This window comes from Equus caballus, chromosome X, assembly GCF_041296265.1.
Source record: "Equus caballus isolate H_3958 breed thoroughbred chromosome X, TB-T2T, whole genome shotgun sequence".
Taxonomy (NCBI): domain Eukaryota; kingdom Metazoa; phylum Chordata; class Mammalia; order Perissodactyla; family Equidae; genus Equus; species Equus caballus.
The window spans coordinates 131,509,797-131,527,036 of NC_091715.1; the positions used below are offsets into that span (position 1 = coordinate 131,509,797).

The 17,240-nt window shown below is 38.0% G+C and overlaps 1 protein-coding gene across 1 annotated transcript; it reads left to right on the plus strand.

The window, feature by feature from the left end:
* Positions 1–10,369: 10,369 nt before the first annotated feature.
* Positions 10,370–10,684, plus strand: LOC138921796 (histone H2A-like 3). Its single transcript, XM_070257155.1, has one exon. It carries the CDS (start codon positions 10,370–10,372, stop codon positions 10,682–10,684), a length of 315 nt encoding a protein of 104 aa, XP_070113256.1.
* Positions 10,685–17,240: the final 6,556 nt, after the last annotated feature.

Genomic DNA, 17,240 nt, shown 5'->3' on the forward strand with positions numbered 1-17,240 from the left:
GCAATGTTCCTAGATTTGAAGTTCTGGAGGTCTATAGTTTCCCTCTATATTAACTTTGAACATTTTTTGTCAGTATTCTAAAGCACAGTGGCTTTGGCCTGAAGAGATGCTGTATTTTGAGGGACAAAGACTCTACCGTTTAGTATCGAGCCATGTTTTGAGATTAATTCAATCCTTTTCTTAGTTTTCATGCCCTTGTTTACATAAGAAATAACTGTCATGCCACAGTTTACATAATTATTGGTTTCACGAGGTATTCCATTGCTTTGCCTTGATATTCTTTTTGTAAAGAGCAAGGCTGAGTTAGTACAGCTACCACCAAAAGCTTTCTAATTGAATGAGCAGTCTATAAAGTAATCAGTGCTCCTGCTGAGGGCAATCCCATTGATGGTTAGTCTGCTTACTTGTAGCTTTAAAAAACATCCCGCAGCACTTTCTGGGAGATTCTTTCTTCAAGTCTGTGAGATATACTCTTTGTTCTAGGACATCAACCATTTTCACGTCCCTCTACCTCTAAAGTCATGTATCTATAGAAGAGTCAGTTCTCTATTTTTAACTGTGCTAATGGCCAATTTTCACACAACAGAGGAACCTGACCAAACAGTGACCTGAAACAGCATGTTAAGACAGATGACATGTAGGCTTGCGGTTATAATCCAAATTACTGCCTGTTAAAAGCTATATGTGGTAACAGTTAAATCTGGAGCTGTTTAAAGATGGCATGCACAGCATAACTTTGGGGGAATTATTTTCAACTCAGTTTCAGATAGACGCTGAATTCGTGCTCTAGGACAATGGAGCGAGCCTTTTTATGGGCTAAGGTTGACATTTCAACTGATTGATAATATTTCTTGAGCCCTTGCCATGTGTCCAAGGCTGTCAAAGTGACCGAATTGTTTGAGTTAGAAAGCAAAAGCTGAGTTTTAAAGCTCAGATCAAATTTATGAAGTAAAAAACTAAAATGAAAATGCCTAGGTGAAAGAGGCTGAGATACTTTAAATATTCCCCCAAATAGTGTGTCCGAAGAGCAGGCTGGAGGACAGTCACAGCAAGGGGTAGCAAGAGCCATGGTGTATATGGCCTCAGAAAGGGATGAGGACATAAGAATGGATGATCAGTCATCCCGTCCATTTCCTCCCATAGCCACTATCTCCCTTAGGAGGGAACGCTGGATGCCTCTATTCTCTTTGACATGCAGGCAAATTAATCAGTGGTAAATATGAACTCCCTACTGTGTAAACTCTTTAGGTACTGTAAGAGGAGGATACAAAGAAATATGTAATATGGGCTCCAGACTCTAGTTTCTTCTAATCTAGTTAGGGAGTGAAGATATATATGCATAACAATCCTACACTAAAAGTTTGCGCCATGAGCCAAATGAGAGGCAGAGGTTATAAAGTTTATGGGAGTTCATAAATCCCCATCTGTTTGGACCAATTCCCACCTTCATTCCCTCACTTCACAAGCTGGGTTAAGTTCTTTCAGCATAGGCTCTCGTAGAATCTCCACTTTCTTTCCTAGTCCTTTTACAGAGTCTGTAACTCTCTGTGATTATTTTATTTCTAGCCACTTCCCCTGGATAACACTACATGAAGAGACCAAAAGCATGTCTCTTGTCATCACTGTATCTCCAGCACCGAACACAGTGCTTAGTTTCTCTCTCATGTATTCAATTGAGTATATTTTCTAATATTTATTTTTAGTTAACTTTAATTAAATATGATTTACATACAAAAAACTGAATTCATTGAAAATGTTCAAGTTTTGGTAGATGCATACAGCCATGGAACCACCACCACAACCAAGATACAGACCACTTCCATTACCCCAAAAAGTTCTCTTGAGCCCCCTTGCAATCCATCCCTGTCTCTGATCCTGGCCCCAGCAACCACTAATGTTTCTGTCTGCATTTTCTAAAATTTCTACAAAATTTCATTTTCTAGAGTTTTATATACATGGAATTATACAGTATATACCTCTGTCTTTAGCTTCTTTCATTCAGCATAATGATTTTTAGAATGCTTCATGTTATTGGGTTGCTACAACAACTTTTCTGCATTCTCCAACAGTGTTTTCTGACAAAGGGTGCATTTCTGTTTTGTTATCATATTTTCCCATATATTATTTCAGTCATTTTATCATGACAAATGAACAAATGTGTTCCAACTAGCATGTTCAATTTCGTATTTTGTTAATAATTGGGAATCCTTAGCAGAAGCTTCAAAACTTTCATCATTGTTAAATGAACTTGGGTAGAGTATTGGAATGAGTATCACATCATTTTATACGTTTAAAACTCTGGAGTTTGGGGCCAGACTGGTGGCATAGTGGTGAAGTTCACTCGCTCTGCTTTGGAGGCCTAAGGTTGGTGGGTTGAGATCCTTGGCATGGACCTATGCACTGCTTGTCAAGCCACACTGTGGCAGTATCCCACATACAAAATAGAGGAAGATTGGCATGGGTGTCAGCTCAACGACAATCTTCCTCAAGCAAAAAGAGGAAGATTGGCAACAGATGTTAGCTCAGGGCCAATCTTCCTTAAGCAAAAAGAGGAAGATTGGCAACAGATGTTAGCTCAGGGCCAGTCTTCCTCACCAAAAAATAATAAATAAATAAATAAATAAATAAAACTCTAGAGTTATCTTCTCTTTTTTTCCCCTTTTGGCTAACTCTTTGTCAGATCTATTAGATAGTCACTGTTTTTACCTTGTCATACAGCTGACTAAGAGCTTGTGCCAGGAGTAGGGAATGTGTCAGATCTGCCATTTACTTGTCATTAATTTGTATTTATGTTATTTGTATTAGCCTCAAAGCTGAGTTTCTTTGGAGGAATATTTTTAAGTTACTTGCCAATTTTGTAAAGGTTTCTTTATTCCAAGCTAGATTTTTGAAAACCCACAAGTCAACTTACCTTTCTGGGCTTACAGAAAATGTAATCAGTTATAATGAAGGGAAAGTAAGAGGATGAGTGAGGGCACCACCATAAGTCTGTCTGTGTGGTGGAGCTCCCACCCTTTCCTTAGGATGCCCTGCCTCCCTTATACAATAGGTGGTCACGTAAATACTGAGTGAGGGTGCCAGTGTATATCCATCTATTCAATATTAATAGAGTTTTTTTCTTCTTACTATTTGAGCTAAAATATATACATAGAACATACCTCACTTTGAAGACCATTGCCAGGCAGTAGAGAGTTATTGAGACTTGGTGAGCAGAGAATTAACAAAATAAAAAAGAGTATTATAGTTAGATTGCTGTGGAGATACTATACAGCATATGTTACAAGGAGTAGTGACTGGAAGGAGGGGGCATAATTAGAGGTTGTGTTTGTTTTTACTTCCATTTATCTTTCAATTAGTATATTTAAGTAATATACACTCAATGCAAAATATTTAAAGGAATAAATGGCATAAAGTCCTCTTCCTCTCCTCAACTTTCAGCCCAACATCATAGCTAACTACTGTTAACAGTTTCTTGTGCATCTTTCTGGATAGTTTCTACGTGTGTACAACATACACATGTATGCCTATACTTGTCTATCTGCATAAATGTGGTTAACTGTTCACCCTGTCCTGGACATGGCTTTTTAACTTAACAATAAACCTAAGACATCTTTCCACATATGTAAATAGAGAATCACCTGATTCCTTTTCAGTGCTACTGAGTATTCCATTACATGGATATACTATAATTTTTTTAACCAGTCCTTTTTTTTTCTAGTTTGATCCATATTAGAAACACTGTAGTGGCCAAATGTGTTTATATGTCTTGCACAGGGTTATTTTGAGAAGCAAAATTTGCTGGATAAGAGCACATATTGGTTTCTGTTGTTGCATAGCAAACTGCCCTGTAAAACAACAGCCATTTATTTGTTCATGCTTTTGCGGGTTGGCAATTTGGGGAGGATTCATCTCTGCTCCACATGATACCAGTTGGACCCACTTGTGCATTTTCAGTCTGTTGATGGGTTAGCTGGTTCTAGATGTCCTTCCTCTCCCTATCAGGGGCTCCAACTCTAAGGGCTGCTACAGCTGGCATGGATGAGCCTCTCTTTCTCACCACATGATCTCTTTCTTCTTCTGTGTAGTGTTTATACTCAAGGAGGTTAACCCAGGCCTGTTCACAAGGTTATAGTGATACGAGTAAGAACAGAAGCTGAAAAGTTTCTTAAGGCCTAGACTTGTAAGTCACACTATGTTAATTCTGCCATATTCTATTAGTCAAAGAAAACCTATAGCATCCCAGGTTAAAGGAATGGGAAGATAAGCCACCTCTTGATGGCATTTGTGACAAAGTTACATTGCAAAGACGTGTGTATAGAGATGGAAAAAATGTTGTGGCAATATTTGTAAACAATCCTCCACAAAGAATGTTCACATTTTTATTTCGATAGATCTTTCTAATTAAGAGATTATTGTAATACTCAAGTCACTGTAGAATAATAATACAAGAATGAAGCAAGATGCATTGTAAAGGAAGAGCCAAGAGAAACTGTTAGCTGATTAGATATGAGGTGATAGGCAAGAATAGATAATTATTTTAATGTTCAAAACCAGGTCTCTTATGCCATTGCCAAAGTTTAGAATATTAGAAGTGGAAGAGGTCAGAGAACTAATCAGCCTCAACCCCATCTAATACTCAGAATCCCTCTACAAACCCATTCCTAAGGTGCTCGAGCACATCCAGTAATAAGGGACATCTCTGTCTCCTGTGATAGTCTGCCACATTTCTGGAGAGTTCTGCTGTGTGGGTCTCTTCTGAATTGAGCCAAACTTTGCCTCCCTGAAGCTTCAACTCCTCAGTCCTACTTTTGATCTGTAGATTCCAGAGAATGATTGCATTCCTTTTTTGCCATAAGGCCTTCAACAACTGATGTTGACTACCATATCTTTCCTTAGTCTTTTCTTCTCTGGATTAAACATCTCCAGGTCCTTCATCTGCTCTCCATATCACATCTCTTCTAGAAGATTCATCCTTTCTATGGATAGCAATATTTGGATATATTTCTGTTTGTCAATCTCTCTCAAAATATGTTGTCCAGAACAGAACAAAATACACAAGGATGGCCTGACTAGTATATAGCAAAGCAAAACTATTACCTCTTTTCTTTGGACATTCCATTTTGGTTGATAAAATCAAAGCTACACTAGCTTTTTTGGAAGCTACATTTTATACTTTACTCATTTCTACTTTTAGTAAATGAAAAACCTATGTGTTTTTTTTTCAAGTATGCTTCTTTTAGTACTGTGCAAGGAGACATTTGAAAAATCCTGGCCTTCCAAGCCAGGAGCTTTTTGCCATTTTTCATGTGACAATCCATTATCTATTTTAAAAAATAGGCTTAATAAACTCTTTCGTATTCCTAGAGAGCAGTGTTACTCTACTTGACCATTCTATTCCCTAATGATAATTTATGCATTTCATGCTTTACAAGGGAAGGGAATAAAACATGAGATGCTCTGCAAAAATGTTATAACTTGCTTTCTGTCCTGAAACAATATGTATGTTGGTTACTTTGTAATTTTTTAAGTACAGAAGTCCGCTTCTCCAAGTCTCAAATGAGAAAGGAACATTTGTAATTAGACATTAAGACTATCAATCTTCTTGCTTATAAAAGTCAGGTGTACTCTCCCCGAAACGTAATAAACAGACGATGCTCAAAGAGCTTGGTTTTCTTGAGAAGGGGAAGAGGGGCAGAGTTTACACTTTTCAGACTTTTTTTTTTAAAAAAAAGAAAGAAACACTATCAGCATAGGCTTGAAAAACCATTAGAAATAAAGTCTAACTGTTCTTTAATATTATCTTTATTACCTTTTGTTGCAAAGCTCTTCTAACTTTCTTTTGGAGCTCAAAATCTTTCACTTGCTACCCTTATGAAAATAATACATTAGTCAGTTTAGGGCCTGAAAAGGAAAAGTGTCCCCTGGTCTTTGACTAAGAATCCCCCTAGGGGCCGGCCCAGTGGCACAGCGGTTAAGTTTGCATGTTACGCTTTGGCGGCCCGGGAGTTCGCCGGTTCGGATCCCGGGTGTGGACATGGCACCGCATGGCAAGCCATGCTGTGGTAGGCGTCCCACATATAAAGTACAGGAAGATGGGCATGGATGTTAGCTCAGAGCCAGTCTTCCTCAGGAAAAAGAGGAGGATTGGCAGCAGTTAGCCCAGGGCTAATCTTCCTCAAAAAAAAAAAAAAAAAAAAAAGGATTCCCCTAAAATAAGAAGTGACATTTTTCAACAGAAATGAAAAACTTTATATTTGTTTATATCAATCAAGTTTCATCTTTTAGATTCAGATGAGGAGTCTGAGTTGGAGAGCTCTTTAAGGTTCCTGATTATGTCATAACAATACATTCACTGTCCCTACCAAATTCTTGTGAGAAGCAGATTTTATATATATGTTGTGAATGTCCTCCTCCAAGTCATTAAAAATTTGTTGAGCGTGGGGGATGGCAAAAGAGGTAAAGGAGCACATGTGTACAGTGACAGATGGAAACTAGACTTTTGGTAGTGAGCACGATGTAGTCTGTACAGAAGCCGAAATATAATGATGTACACTTGAAATTTACATAATGTTATAAACCAATGTGATCTCAGTGAAATTAAAAAAAAATTGTGGAACAAGACAAGCCCAAATTTCCAGCTCTGCAGTATAATACTAGAAAGTTCTTTCCAGGATTGCAGTAAGCCATAATCAGCACCTTCTGGCTACAGTAAATCGACCAGGGCTGAATCCACCAAGCTCTACTGGGCATCCAGCCCATGCTTCTCCAGCTGATCCAAAAGGACATCATGAAATACACTAATATCTTCTTTCACGTTGCCCTCTTTTTCTTCCTCCCTGAATTCCTAGTTTTAAACCCAGCAAATTTAAAGTTGTCCACAGACTAGTGTTTACTGTATTTAACCTTCATAAGAAAAGACATTTCTAATGCAGAGGTATTTTTAAATGTCCTTAAAGTACTTTAATTAAAAAATGCCAAATTCATCTATACACCAAATAAAGTGAAATAACCCAATGCACACCATTCTTAGCTCAATCTGCCAGAGCATATTTGCATAATATCGCAATGTACTGAGTTCAGCTGTTTGTAATATCAGGACCAGAAGGAACAAGGCCAGGAAACAGAGTGGAAGTGGCGAAAGATGCTACAGTACTGCTTTTCATTAATGAGAAGCTTAAAGAATGGCCTCTAAAAAATAACACTTGTCAGAGCCTTAAATGGGTACTGTCTAAGGAGTATTGATTGATCTCGACAAGCCAGGAAATGGAAAGGGAAGAGTCATAGTGGAATAATTCATCTTTGTCAATAAAAGGAATCTCCGTTTCTATTGGAAACTCTCTCTCTCCTGGTTCATAGGATGTAGTCTTCAAGAACCGTATATTCTATAGCAATTTTCCTGTGTTATCTTGGAAAGTCCTGCCTTTGCAATAATTGTGTGTGCTTATACTTGTCACCTTAAACCACTTTTAGTCACATTCAGCTACCAACTCGTAGTGCCATAGAAGTGAAATGTTGACTCAATGCACCTGGGAGTTGCTTAGTATTGTAACATTTAAAATGAAGGAAAGTTGTCACTTATGTCAATGAAAATTAAAAATTATATTCTGTTATGTTGTCTAGATGGTAATTTTGTCATTAGAATGTAAGTCCCATGGGAGCAAGGATGTTACTTTGTTCAATGCCATGTCCACAGCACCTAGAAGAGTACCTGGCACATAGCAGACGCTTAATAATATTCATGCGATGAAGAAATGAATTAATGGATAACTACTTCAATATGTATCTCCTGAATTTCTACTATGGGCAAGGCACCAGACAACATGCTATTGGAAACAGCCATTCTTTCATTCAGCAAATATTGAGTGCCTACTATGTCTCAGGCACTGAAGTAGGTTCTTAGGGTGTAACTATAAAGAAGAGAGTATGCTCTCTTAGAGCTTACGGCCCAACGACAAGAAGCTAGAAGCAAAAGATAGATTCTCTGCTCTTGAGACCTAGCTATTTTAAAATCAAGTTGGGGAGGCAAGACATAACCACAAGAAATTAAATAATGAGACTTTCACATATGTAATACAAAAGTTATCATATGTTTTTCGTGTATAGCTCTAAGGCTTACAGATTCCACCTGCAATTAAGCTCATGTCCAATTTTTCGTTCTGTTTTATGAGGGCTTAGATGCCCTTACCACAAACGCTTACTCCTGTCCTTTCCTTTCTCCTTCACGCTATTTTATTTTCACGTATCATTTTTTCTTTCCTGTATACTATAAACCCCCAACCAAATAGGAAACAAAATAAAGTGTAATACATCTTGTTTACTTTAAAACATCCCAACCATTCTGCCTACACCACTAAAAGCAATCATACTTCAAAGTCTGTTGGCTGTATCATCTCAGCACTTTTAATTTAGATGTAGTTACATTTGCATAACAGTTTAGCTGTGAATTTGGCAGGAAATTTCCGAAGAGTTATTTTGGTTCTACAGAGAGCGTGCCCAATGTCTAATAAGCAGATCTCCTGTGCAGTATTGCATTTTTATCTTTACAAAAAAAGTACCCTGGAGGATCATACCTTGGCAAAAGCTTTTTTGCTAACAAATAATACGATTAGCAGCGTTGCCTTTCCTGAGAATGATAATGTGGAAAAGCCTGTTGAATTTTTGAAACCATAACAACAATACAGGAGAGACTCAATGAAAATGATATTTAAAATTTTTGTATAGAGTGCTTTTTATATTATAAAAGAAATGCATATTCAAAATTATATATTTGGAAGATGGAGAAAAATATAGAAAGGGTAAAAATCACTCATAATCCTACCATGTGAAGCTAAGCACTTTAATATATTGGAGTAAGTCGTTTTAGTCATTTTTTTCTGTGTGTGTGCCTGTTTAACAAATTCAGGAGTATATGCTACAGGCTAAGGTTGGAAAATAGATGTTATCACACGAATGGACCGAAGAGGATTCTTAGACAAGGATACTGTGATGGATTAATAATGGCTGCCTTCTTTCTTTCATTCTTTTGTCCTTTGTTTCTTTCTTTTTTCCCACCTTTTATTACAGAAGTTTTCAAGCATAAAAAATGAGCAAAATAATATAATGAAACCCCATGTACCCATCGCAAAGTTTCAACAACTATCAACATTCTACCATTCTTTTTTTTTTTTTTTTGAGGAAGATTAGCCCTGAGCTAACTACTGCCAGTCCTCCTCTTTTCTGCTGAGGAAGCCTGGCCCTGAGCTAACATCCGTGCCCATCTTCCTCTACTTTATATGTGGGACGCCTGCAACAGCATGGCGTGCCAAGCGGTGCCATGTCCGCACCTGGGATCCGGGCCAGCGAACCCCAGGCCACCAGGAAGCGGAAGGTGCAAACTTAACCAGTGCACCACTGGACCGGGCCATTCTACCATTCTTGTTTCATCTATATCTCCCTCCTACTTCCAAAGCTATTTGCTTATTACATTTGTACATTTCTTTTATAGGTAAAAATGGCATATGTTAAAAAGTACGCATTTCAACTGCACAGTTTCGATAAATGGATACATCCATGTAATCCACACCCATATCCAGAAAGTTCCCTTCACAATCAATCCTGCCCCTCCTCCACCTTGGAGGGAACCAGAATTCTGACTCTCCTAGAACTTACACACACATGCACATACACATAAATATACATACATAGTATGTACTGTTTTAGGTCTGGCTGCTTCACTCAGCATAGTACCTGTGCGATGCATCCATATTGTTGTGTGCATCAGTAGTTCATTTTCTTTATTGCTGAAGGAATATACCATAGTTTGATTATCCATTTTCCTGTTGATGAACTCCCGAGCTATTTCCAGTTTTGGCTATCATGAATAAAAGTGATATAAACATTATGGTGCACATTTTGTGTGTGTGTGTTTGTGTAAATATATTTGTATATTTCCTGAATAAATACCCAGAAGAAAAATGGCTGTGCCATAGAGTAGGTGTATGTTTAGTTTTATAGAAAAGTGTTAGACTTTTTCCAAAGTTGTTGTAAGCTTTTTCCACTCCACTAACCACATATGAGTTCTAGTTGCTATACATCCTCATTCACATCAGGTGTTATCAGCCATTCCAGCAGGTATATCGGTGTCACATTCTGGTCTAGTCATTAGGATAAACAAGTTCCTAACACACACATTTCTAGGCTGAGGCCTGATTAGGACCCAGTGGACACCAATGACATCCCAATATCTATGGTGTCACAAAGGCTGCCCCTGCTGACCAATGAGTGGCTGCTGTATGGGGATACAATGAGTGCAAATGTGTACTAGTATCTGGTGTCTTGAGAGGCTTAGGCCAGCTGGACAATCAAGCTAGGCCAATCAGACCAAAACACCATGTCTGGAAAAAGAAGCTGTCAGAACTATAAGCTTATGAAGCAGACATTCTCCTGCTCCGCAAAAACCAAGCTGCAGTTCCCTGTGAGCCATGTGGACCGCCTCCAGCAAGAAAACCACTCTGCCCAGCACCTGAGCTTGTCCACCCAGGTTTTCCTCCCTGCCATCCTCAAATATGTGACCAACAACATTCTGGAGTGGGTAGGCAACGAAGCCCACAACAGCTGCAGGATTCGGAAGGCAGTAGCTAACAACCAGCAGCTTAGCCACCTCTTTGAGGATGACACTGATTCTCAAGTTAATGAAATGTTCTAATCCAGAAAGAACTGCTGATGACTGGGTTCCAGAGCATGGAGGGAGTCTACACAGCTTCACCCGGCGCCAAAACCTCTCACAGCAGAAAGAGCCCTGTGCTGCTAACACCTGCGCATGCTATTAAAGATTTTAAATCTATGAGAGTTCTTCTGGCTCCTTCCTCTCAATTTTAGTCAAATTGAGCTGAAGGTGTCTGTGAGACATCCAAGAGAAGAATTTCCACAAAGAGTTGGAGGGAAAGAGGATGTGGTCAGTGTAGGGTGCTTGAATCAGTGATTTCAGAGGAGCAGTTTCTAATGGTAATAGTGTGGAGTGGCCCTGGTGGGTGTACCTGATTGAGGTGGCGGGAGAAAGAAGACTTTCTCATTGACTCTGAGGAAGTAAAGCCTTGTGAGGTCAGAAGTTTGGATGGGGTCTTCTTGGGTATGTTGAATTCCCAGAATGATGGTAGTAGTTGAGGTGGAGCTGAAGATGATGACTGAGGTACAGAAAGCTTCATTTGTGATGGGGAAAGCCTAAAGGTCAAAAGGTGACAACAATGGGGATGGAGTGGAGAGGGCTGCGTGGCGATTGGCATGAACTTAATAGGGCCAGGGGCTTTTATGTGAAGATTGAGGAGTAATGAAGGAAATATTAAAGTCTACAAAAGAGAAATCATGGTCATGTTGATTTCATTTATTATTTATTTATACCCTGCCTCATTCCAAAAAAAGACTTGAGGGAGGGATTGTTAGCTATCTAGTGCTGTGGTTCTTCCTGTGCGATATATTCTTCAGTCCTCTTTTGTTGACACACAAATAAGAATCCAGTCACGCGCTGCATAACAACATTTAGGTCAACGATGGACTGCATACACAACAATGGTCCCATAACATTAGTACCATATAGCCTAGGTGTGTAGTAGGCTACACGTGTAGGTATGTGTAAGTACACTCTATGTGACATTTGCACAACGACAGTTTCTTAGAACATATCCCCGTCATTAAGCAAAGCATGACTATTTTATATAAAAGCTACTCTCTGGCATAAGGCATGCAATTTAAGCAGTTCTTAATGGTTATTAAATATTAATAAATGGATTTATTTGTTAATGTATTCCATTGTAAATACAGTTATCAATCTCATTCTTAGATGAAACACCAATGAGTCTAATGATCATATATTTGCCAGAACCCCATAGAGTTGTAAGTGCTTGAATAAGTGTTTTAAAAGGTATAAGTATATTCTATGTAAATTCTGTTCCAAGTGATGAACTCAAAAGAAAATACAATTCTTGTAAACACTTTCATGCGTGATATTAACTTAAAATAGGTGTTATATTGCATGTTGTAGAAATCTGAAATTAATTTTTATGAGCAGTAACTATTCGTAGACGGCTGGAGACAGGCTGTCCAGATAGCCCAAGTAACAGAATTAGATGAACTGGAATCAAGATAGCAGTTCACCACTTACTGGCCAAGTGATCTTGGGCATTCATTTATTCCCTCTGAGCATCGGTTTCCTCATCTATAAAATGGGAATAATAAGAGTTCCTCTGTCTTTGGGTTTTCACAAGGATTAAGTTAATTTATACTTATAAACTGCAGTTAAGTACAGTGCCTAGCACAGCGTACCCTTAATGAGTAGCTGCAAATATCTGCTTCCATATATACCAGATATTTAGGCATGCTTCCCCAAGGTCCAGCTGGCCCTGGTTCTCACTTGATTGCCAGTTCTTGGGCCACTGCTCTGAAAACCATACCCTGCTAAACCTCATGGAGAGACAAAAGAGTGCTATGAAGATAAGAAGTCAGAGTTAGAACAGAGAACTAGACAGTCCATACACTGGTTTCCTCTTGCCTCCCCACTGCCTGGTGACCCACCCTTTCTCTGCTTTGCACCATTTGTCAAAGCAGAAGGACCTAGCTTGGCCTTTGCCTGCTACACAGGAATACTCTAAGAATGAAAATAATAGTATTGGGATTGGGTTTACAGCTCTTTGGAATACGTGCTTGTATAAATCCAAGAAACCTTTCTTGCCACATAATGCTCATTAAACATCATATTTACAGATCACTCATTGTCAGAATGTTCACCCCACAAATTTGTGGATTTGTCGTAAAGTGCCATGAAGCCCTCCTAGCACTAGCCAAGCCCAAATCTTACTCTTCCATTCATCGGAATTCACAAGCAAGCCCCTTCCGGATAACTGTCGGTAACGATAACACCAGCATGGCTACTGCCGCCCCACTCCAAAATGAAGTATGTTTGTCCATGGCTCTGGTTTCTCACATTACAGTGCCCTTCAGCCTACAGCAAATGCCTCTATGGTGGGTAATGCCAGGGAAATTATCATTATACTAAGATCATACTATGTTGCTTAAATAGCTAATGTTTTAAAACTGCTTTCTTTTTTTTACTTATAACTGTTGCTTGTAGCATAAAACCTAGTCTCCTGGATACTTCACTGAACAGCAGAACAAAGAAATTCATTAAAGGTATCAAGAAGCCATAGCAGGTGGGTGAACTACGTCGTGGTCAGCAATTCCTTCCGGCCACATCGTCAGACTGTACAGTCCACGCAGTAGCCAACAAGTAATGGTCAATCATGACTCCTGTACAGAGGCAGGCTTCTGAGGATCTTTCGGACACTCTTTTTGATTTCTGTGGTGAAATTTGGAGACTGAGCATTTAGGAGTTCATGTTGGCAAGCCTTTTGGGAGTCGCATAGGTGTGGAAGAATCAGGCAGAGCAATACTACCATGCCTTTAAAGAATTGAGCTTTGGCTATGCTTGTGGCTTTTACAGGAAACATGGGGACCATGACAAACAGCATCTGGCCTATAGCTTGCCTATTCATTTCCATAATGGTATCTTGTGAGGAGGAGAAATTTTTATGAAATATAATTTTTCAAAATTTAATCTTATTTTTTGTTAATACAGTAGACTACATGGAATATTTTTACCTTGTATTGCTAGGATAATTCTACTAAGTCATAATGTATTTTCTACTTTATATATTACTCTATACAAATTGCTAATATTTGATGCAATATTTTTGGATTTGTATTTCTCTTGTTGGAATGCTTTTGACAAGTTTTGTTATCAGAGTTATTCTGTTTTCTGAAAGAGCTTGTGTAAAATTGTTATTTCTTTTGGAAATGTTTGATAGAATTAACCAGTGAACTAATCTGAGCCTGGGTTTTATTTGGGTGTGTAGATGTTTCTAATAATAACTTCAATTACTTTGACAGATATAAGGCTATTTAGACTTTCTATTTCATCTTGTGTTAGTTTTGATTGTTTTGTTTCTCAAGTACATTTTCTCTCATTTGTCTAATGTATTGGCATACTGTATCTCTTTTGATAGCTGTAGAATCTATAGGGATATCTGCTCCTTCATTCTTATTATTGGTTATTTAGCTTTTCTCTCTTTTTTTTTCAGTCAGTCTTGCTAGGGTTTTATTAATTTTATTAAACTCTTCAAAACCCAACATTTTATTTAGTACCCTTTTTATGTTGTCTTTATGTTTTCGTTTCATTGATGTCTGCTCTGATCTTTATAATTCCCTTTCGTTCTACTTAGTTTGGATTCAATTTGGTATTATTTTTCTAGGATTGTAAGAGAGGAAATTAACAATTATTTTTACTCATACTTTTTCCGTAATATAAGCTTTTATAGCTATGAATTTCCTTTAAGCACGCTTTAGCTGCCAATCGCAAAGTTTGCTATGTTGTATTTTCATTTTCTTTCTATTTGAAATACTGTCCATCTTCCCTTTTGATTTCTTATTTGTACCATGAATTATATGGAAATATGCTGTTTTATTTCCAAGCAATTGGGGCCTTTCTAGCTTTATTATTGTAATTGATATCTAGTATAATTTCTTTGCAATCAGAAATGTGCTAAGATTTCAAATTTTTGAAATTTTTGAAACTTCTGCCCCTGTATATGGTCTATCTTGGTGTACATTCCTGATGTGTGTAAAAGGTATGTATCTTCTGCAGCTGTTTGAATTCTATCAATTCCATTTAGGTTAAGGTGGTTGATAGTGTTCAGATCTTTTATATGTTTGCTTTTTTTGTCTACTTCTATCAGTTATTGAGACAAAATATTAAAAATCTGTGATTATGTCTGTGGGTTTATCTTCTTTTCTCTTTAATATAGTCAAATTTGTTTCATTGACTTTTTTGGCTGTGTTTTGTCACATGCAGAGTTAGAATTCTTATATCCTCTTTATGTATTGTTTACTATGATTGAGAAATGCCCCGCTTTCTCTCTAGTAAAACTCTATTTTTTTTTTCCGAAGATTGGCCCTGAGCTGATATCTGTTGCATATCTTCCTCTTTTTTTTTCTACTGAAAGCCCCAGTACATAGTTGTATACCCTAGTTGAGGGCCCTTCTAGTTCCTCTCTGTGGGTCATCGCCTCTGCACGGCTTGATGAGTGGTGTGTACGTCTGTGCCCAGGATCTGAACTGGTGAACCCTGGGCCCCTGAAGCAGAGTGCATGACCTTAACCACTACACCACCCAGCCGGCCCCCTAAAACTCTCTTTTAAATTGTGTTTTGTACAGTCACTCCAGACTTCTTACATGTTGTTTACATATTATTTTCCATCTTCTAGCTTTAAATTTATTTGTGAATGTTCATTTAAAGTTCATCCTTTGTAGAAAGCATATAGGTGCATCTTGTTTTAACTATGTTTTTTTACATTTTCCCCCAGCTTTATTGAGATATTATTGACATATAACATGCGTAAGTTTAAGATTTACAGTATGATAATTTGATACAAATATATATTACAAAAAGATTACCATAATAAGGGAACACTTCCATCCCCTCACATGATTACCATTTCATTTTTGTGTTGAGAACATTTAAGATCTACTCTCTTAGCAACATGCAAGTACACAATACAGTGTCATTAATTATAGTCCTCATGCTGTACAGTGGATCCCCAGAACTGATTCATATTTTAACTGAGAGTTTGTGCCCTTTGACCAACAGCTCCCCATGTCCCTCAGCCCTCAGCCCCTGCAGTCACCGTTCTACTCTCCATTTCTGAGTTCAGCTTTTTTAGATTCCATATAAGAGTGAGAACATACAGCATTTGTCTTTCTCTGTCTACTTATTTTATTTGACATAATGCACTCAAAGTCCCTCTATGTTGTCACAAAAGACAGGATTTCCTTCTTTTTCATAGCTGAATAATATTATATATATATTCATTTGCCCATGGACCCTTAGGTTGCTTCTATGTCTTGGCTATTGTGAATAATGCTGTGATGAACATGTGGGTATGGATATCTCTTTGAGAAAGTGTTTTCATTTCTTTCATATATATATATTCAGAAGTGACATTGCTGGACCATATGGTAGTTCCATTTTTAATTTTGTGAGGAACTTCCACACTGTTTTTCATAGTGGCTGCACCAATTTACATTCCCACCAACAGTGTACAAGAATTCCCTTTTCTCTACAGCCTGACCAACATTTGTTGTCTCTTGTCGTTTTGATGATAGCCATTCTAACAGGTGTGAGGTGATATCTCATTTGTGGCTTTGATTTGTATCTGTCTCATGATTAGTGATGTTGAGTATCTTTTCATGTACCTGTTGGCCCTTTTTATATCTTCTTTGGAAAAAATGTCTATTCAAGTTCTTTGTCCATTTTCAAATTGGACTTGTTTTTGCTGTTGAGTGTTATGAGTTCCTTACATATTTTGACTATTAATCCTTTACCAGATAGATTGTTTGCAAATATCTTCTCCCATTCCATAGGTTGCCTTTTTATTTTGTTGCTTATTTCTCGTTGTACAGAAGCTTTCTAGTTTGATGTAATCCCATTTGTTTATTGTTGCATTTGTTGCTTGCCCTTTTGATGTTATATCCACAAAATCTTTGCCAAGACCAATGTTAAGGAGCCTTTAAGCCTTCTTAAGGTGTCCTTTACCCAAGATCTAATATATCTCCTTTACTAGGGTGCTATCCTTCTGACAGCTCTACCCTATGCTCTGTGTGTTATGAAGTTTTTCCATTCTGGCTAGTGGGAACACAAAATATTTTCAGCCCCATGGGACCTTTGGAAATTGTTCAGCCTAGTGCTGTTTACAGTGATTCTATTTCCTGTGTCTGGTCGTTTCCTCTCATGCATGCACAGGAGTAATAAGGCAAAGACTCAAGGGAACACCTCTGCACATCTCTGGAGTTTTCTCTCTGCAGATTTTTCTTCTCTAGTACTCTGCCCCATGATTACTAGCTGTGTTGACCTCCCTGAATTTTTATCTTTGACTCCTCAATTCAGCAATACCATCAGGCTGTGTTTGGGTGTCCCTCTGCATTTTAGCTTAGAAACATCTCCTGGCAGTAAGTTGGGACAACTGGAGTGTTCACCTTATTCATTTCTCTTCTCTTTGTGATAATAGTCCTATGCTGCCTGTTGTCCAGCCTGAAAACAATTAATTCATCTATTTTATCCAGTTTTTTGGTTGCTTAAGCAGGAGAGTAAATCTGATGCCTATTACTCTATCTTGGATGACTGCAGAAGTCTGTGACAATTTTCTTGGTTTCTCGCC

What these genes read in the sequence shown, in the direction of transcription:
- LOC138921796 (XM_070257155.1), top strand. Translation starts at nt 10,370, where the DNA reads ATGTCTGGAAAAAGAAGCTGTCAGAACTATAAGCTTATGAAGCAGACA.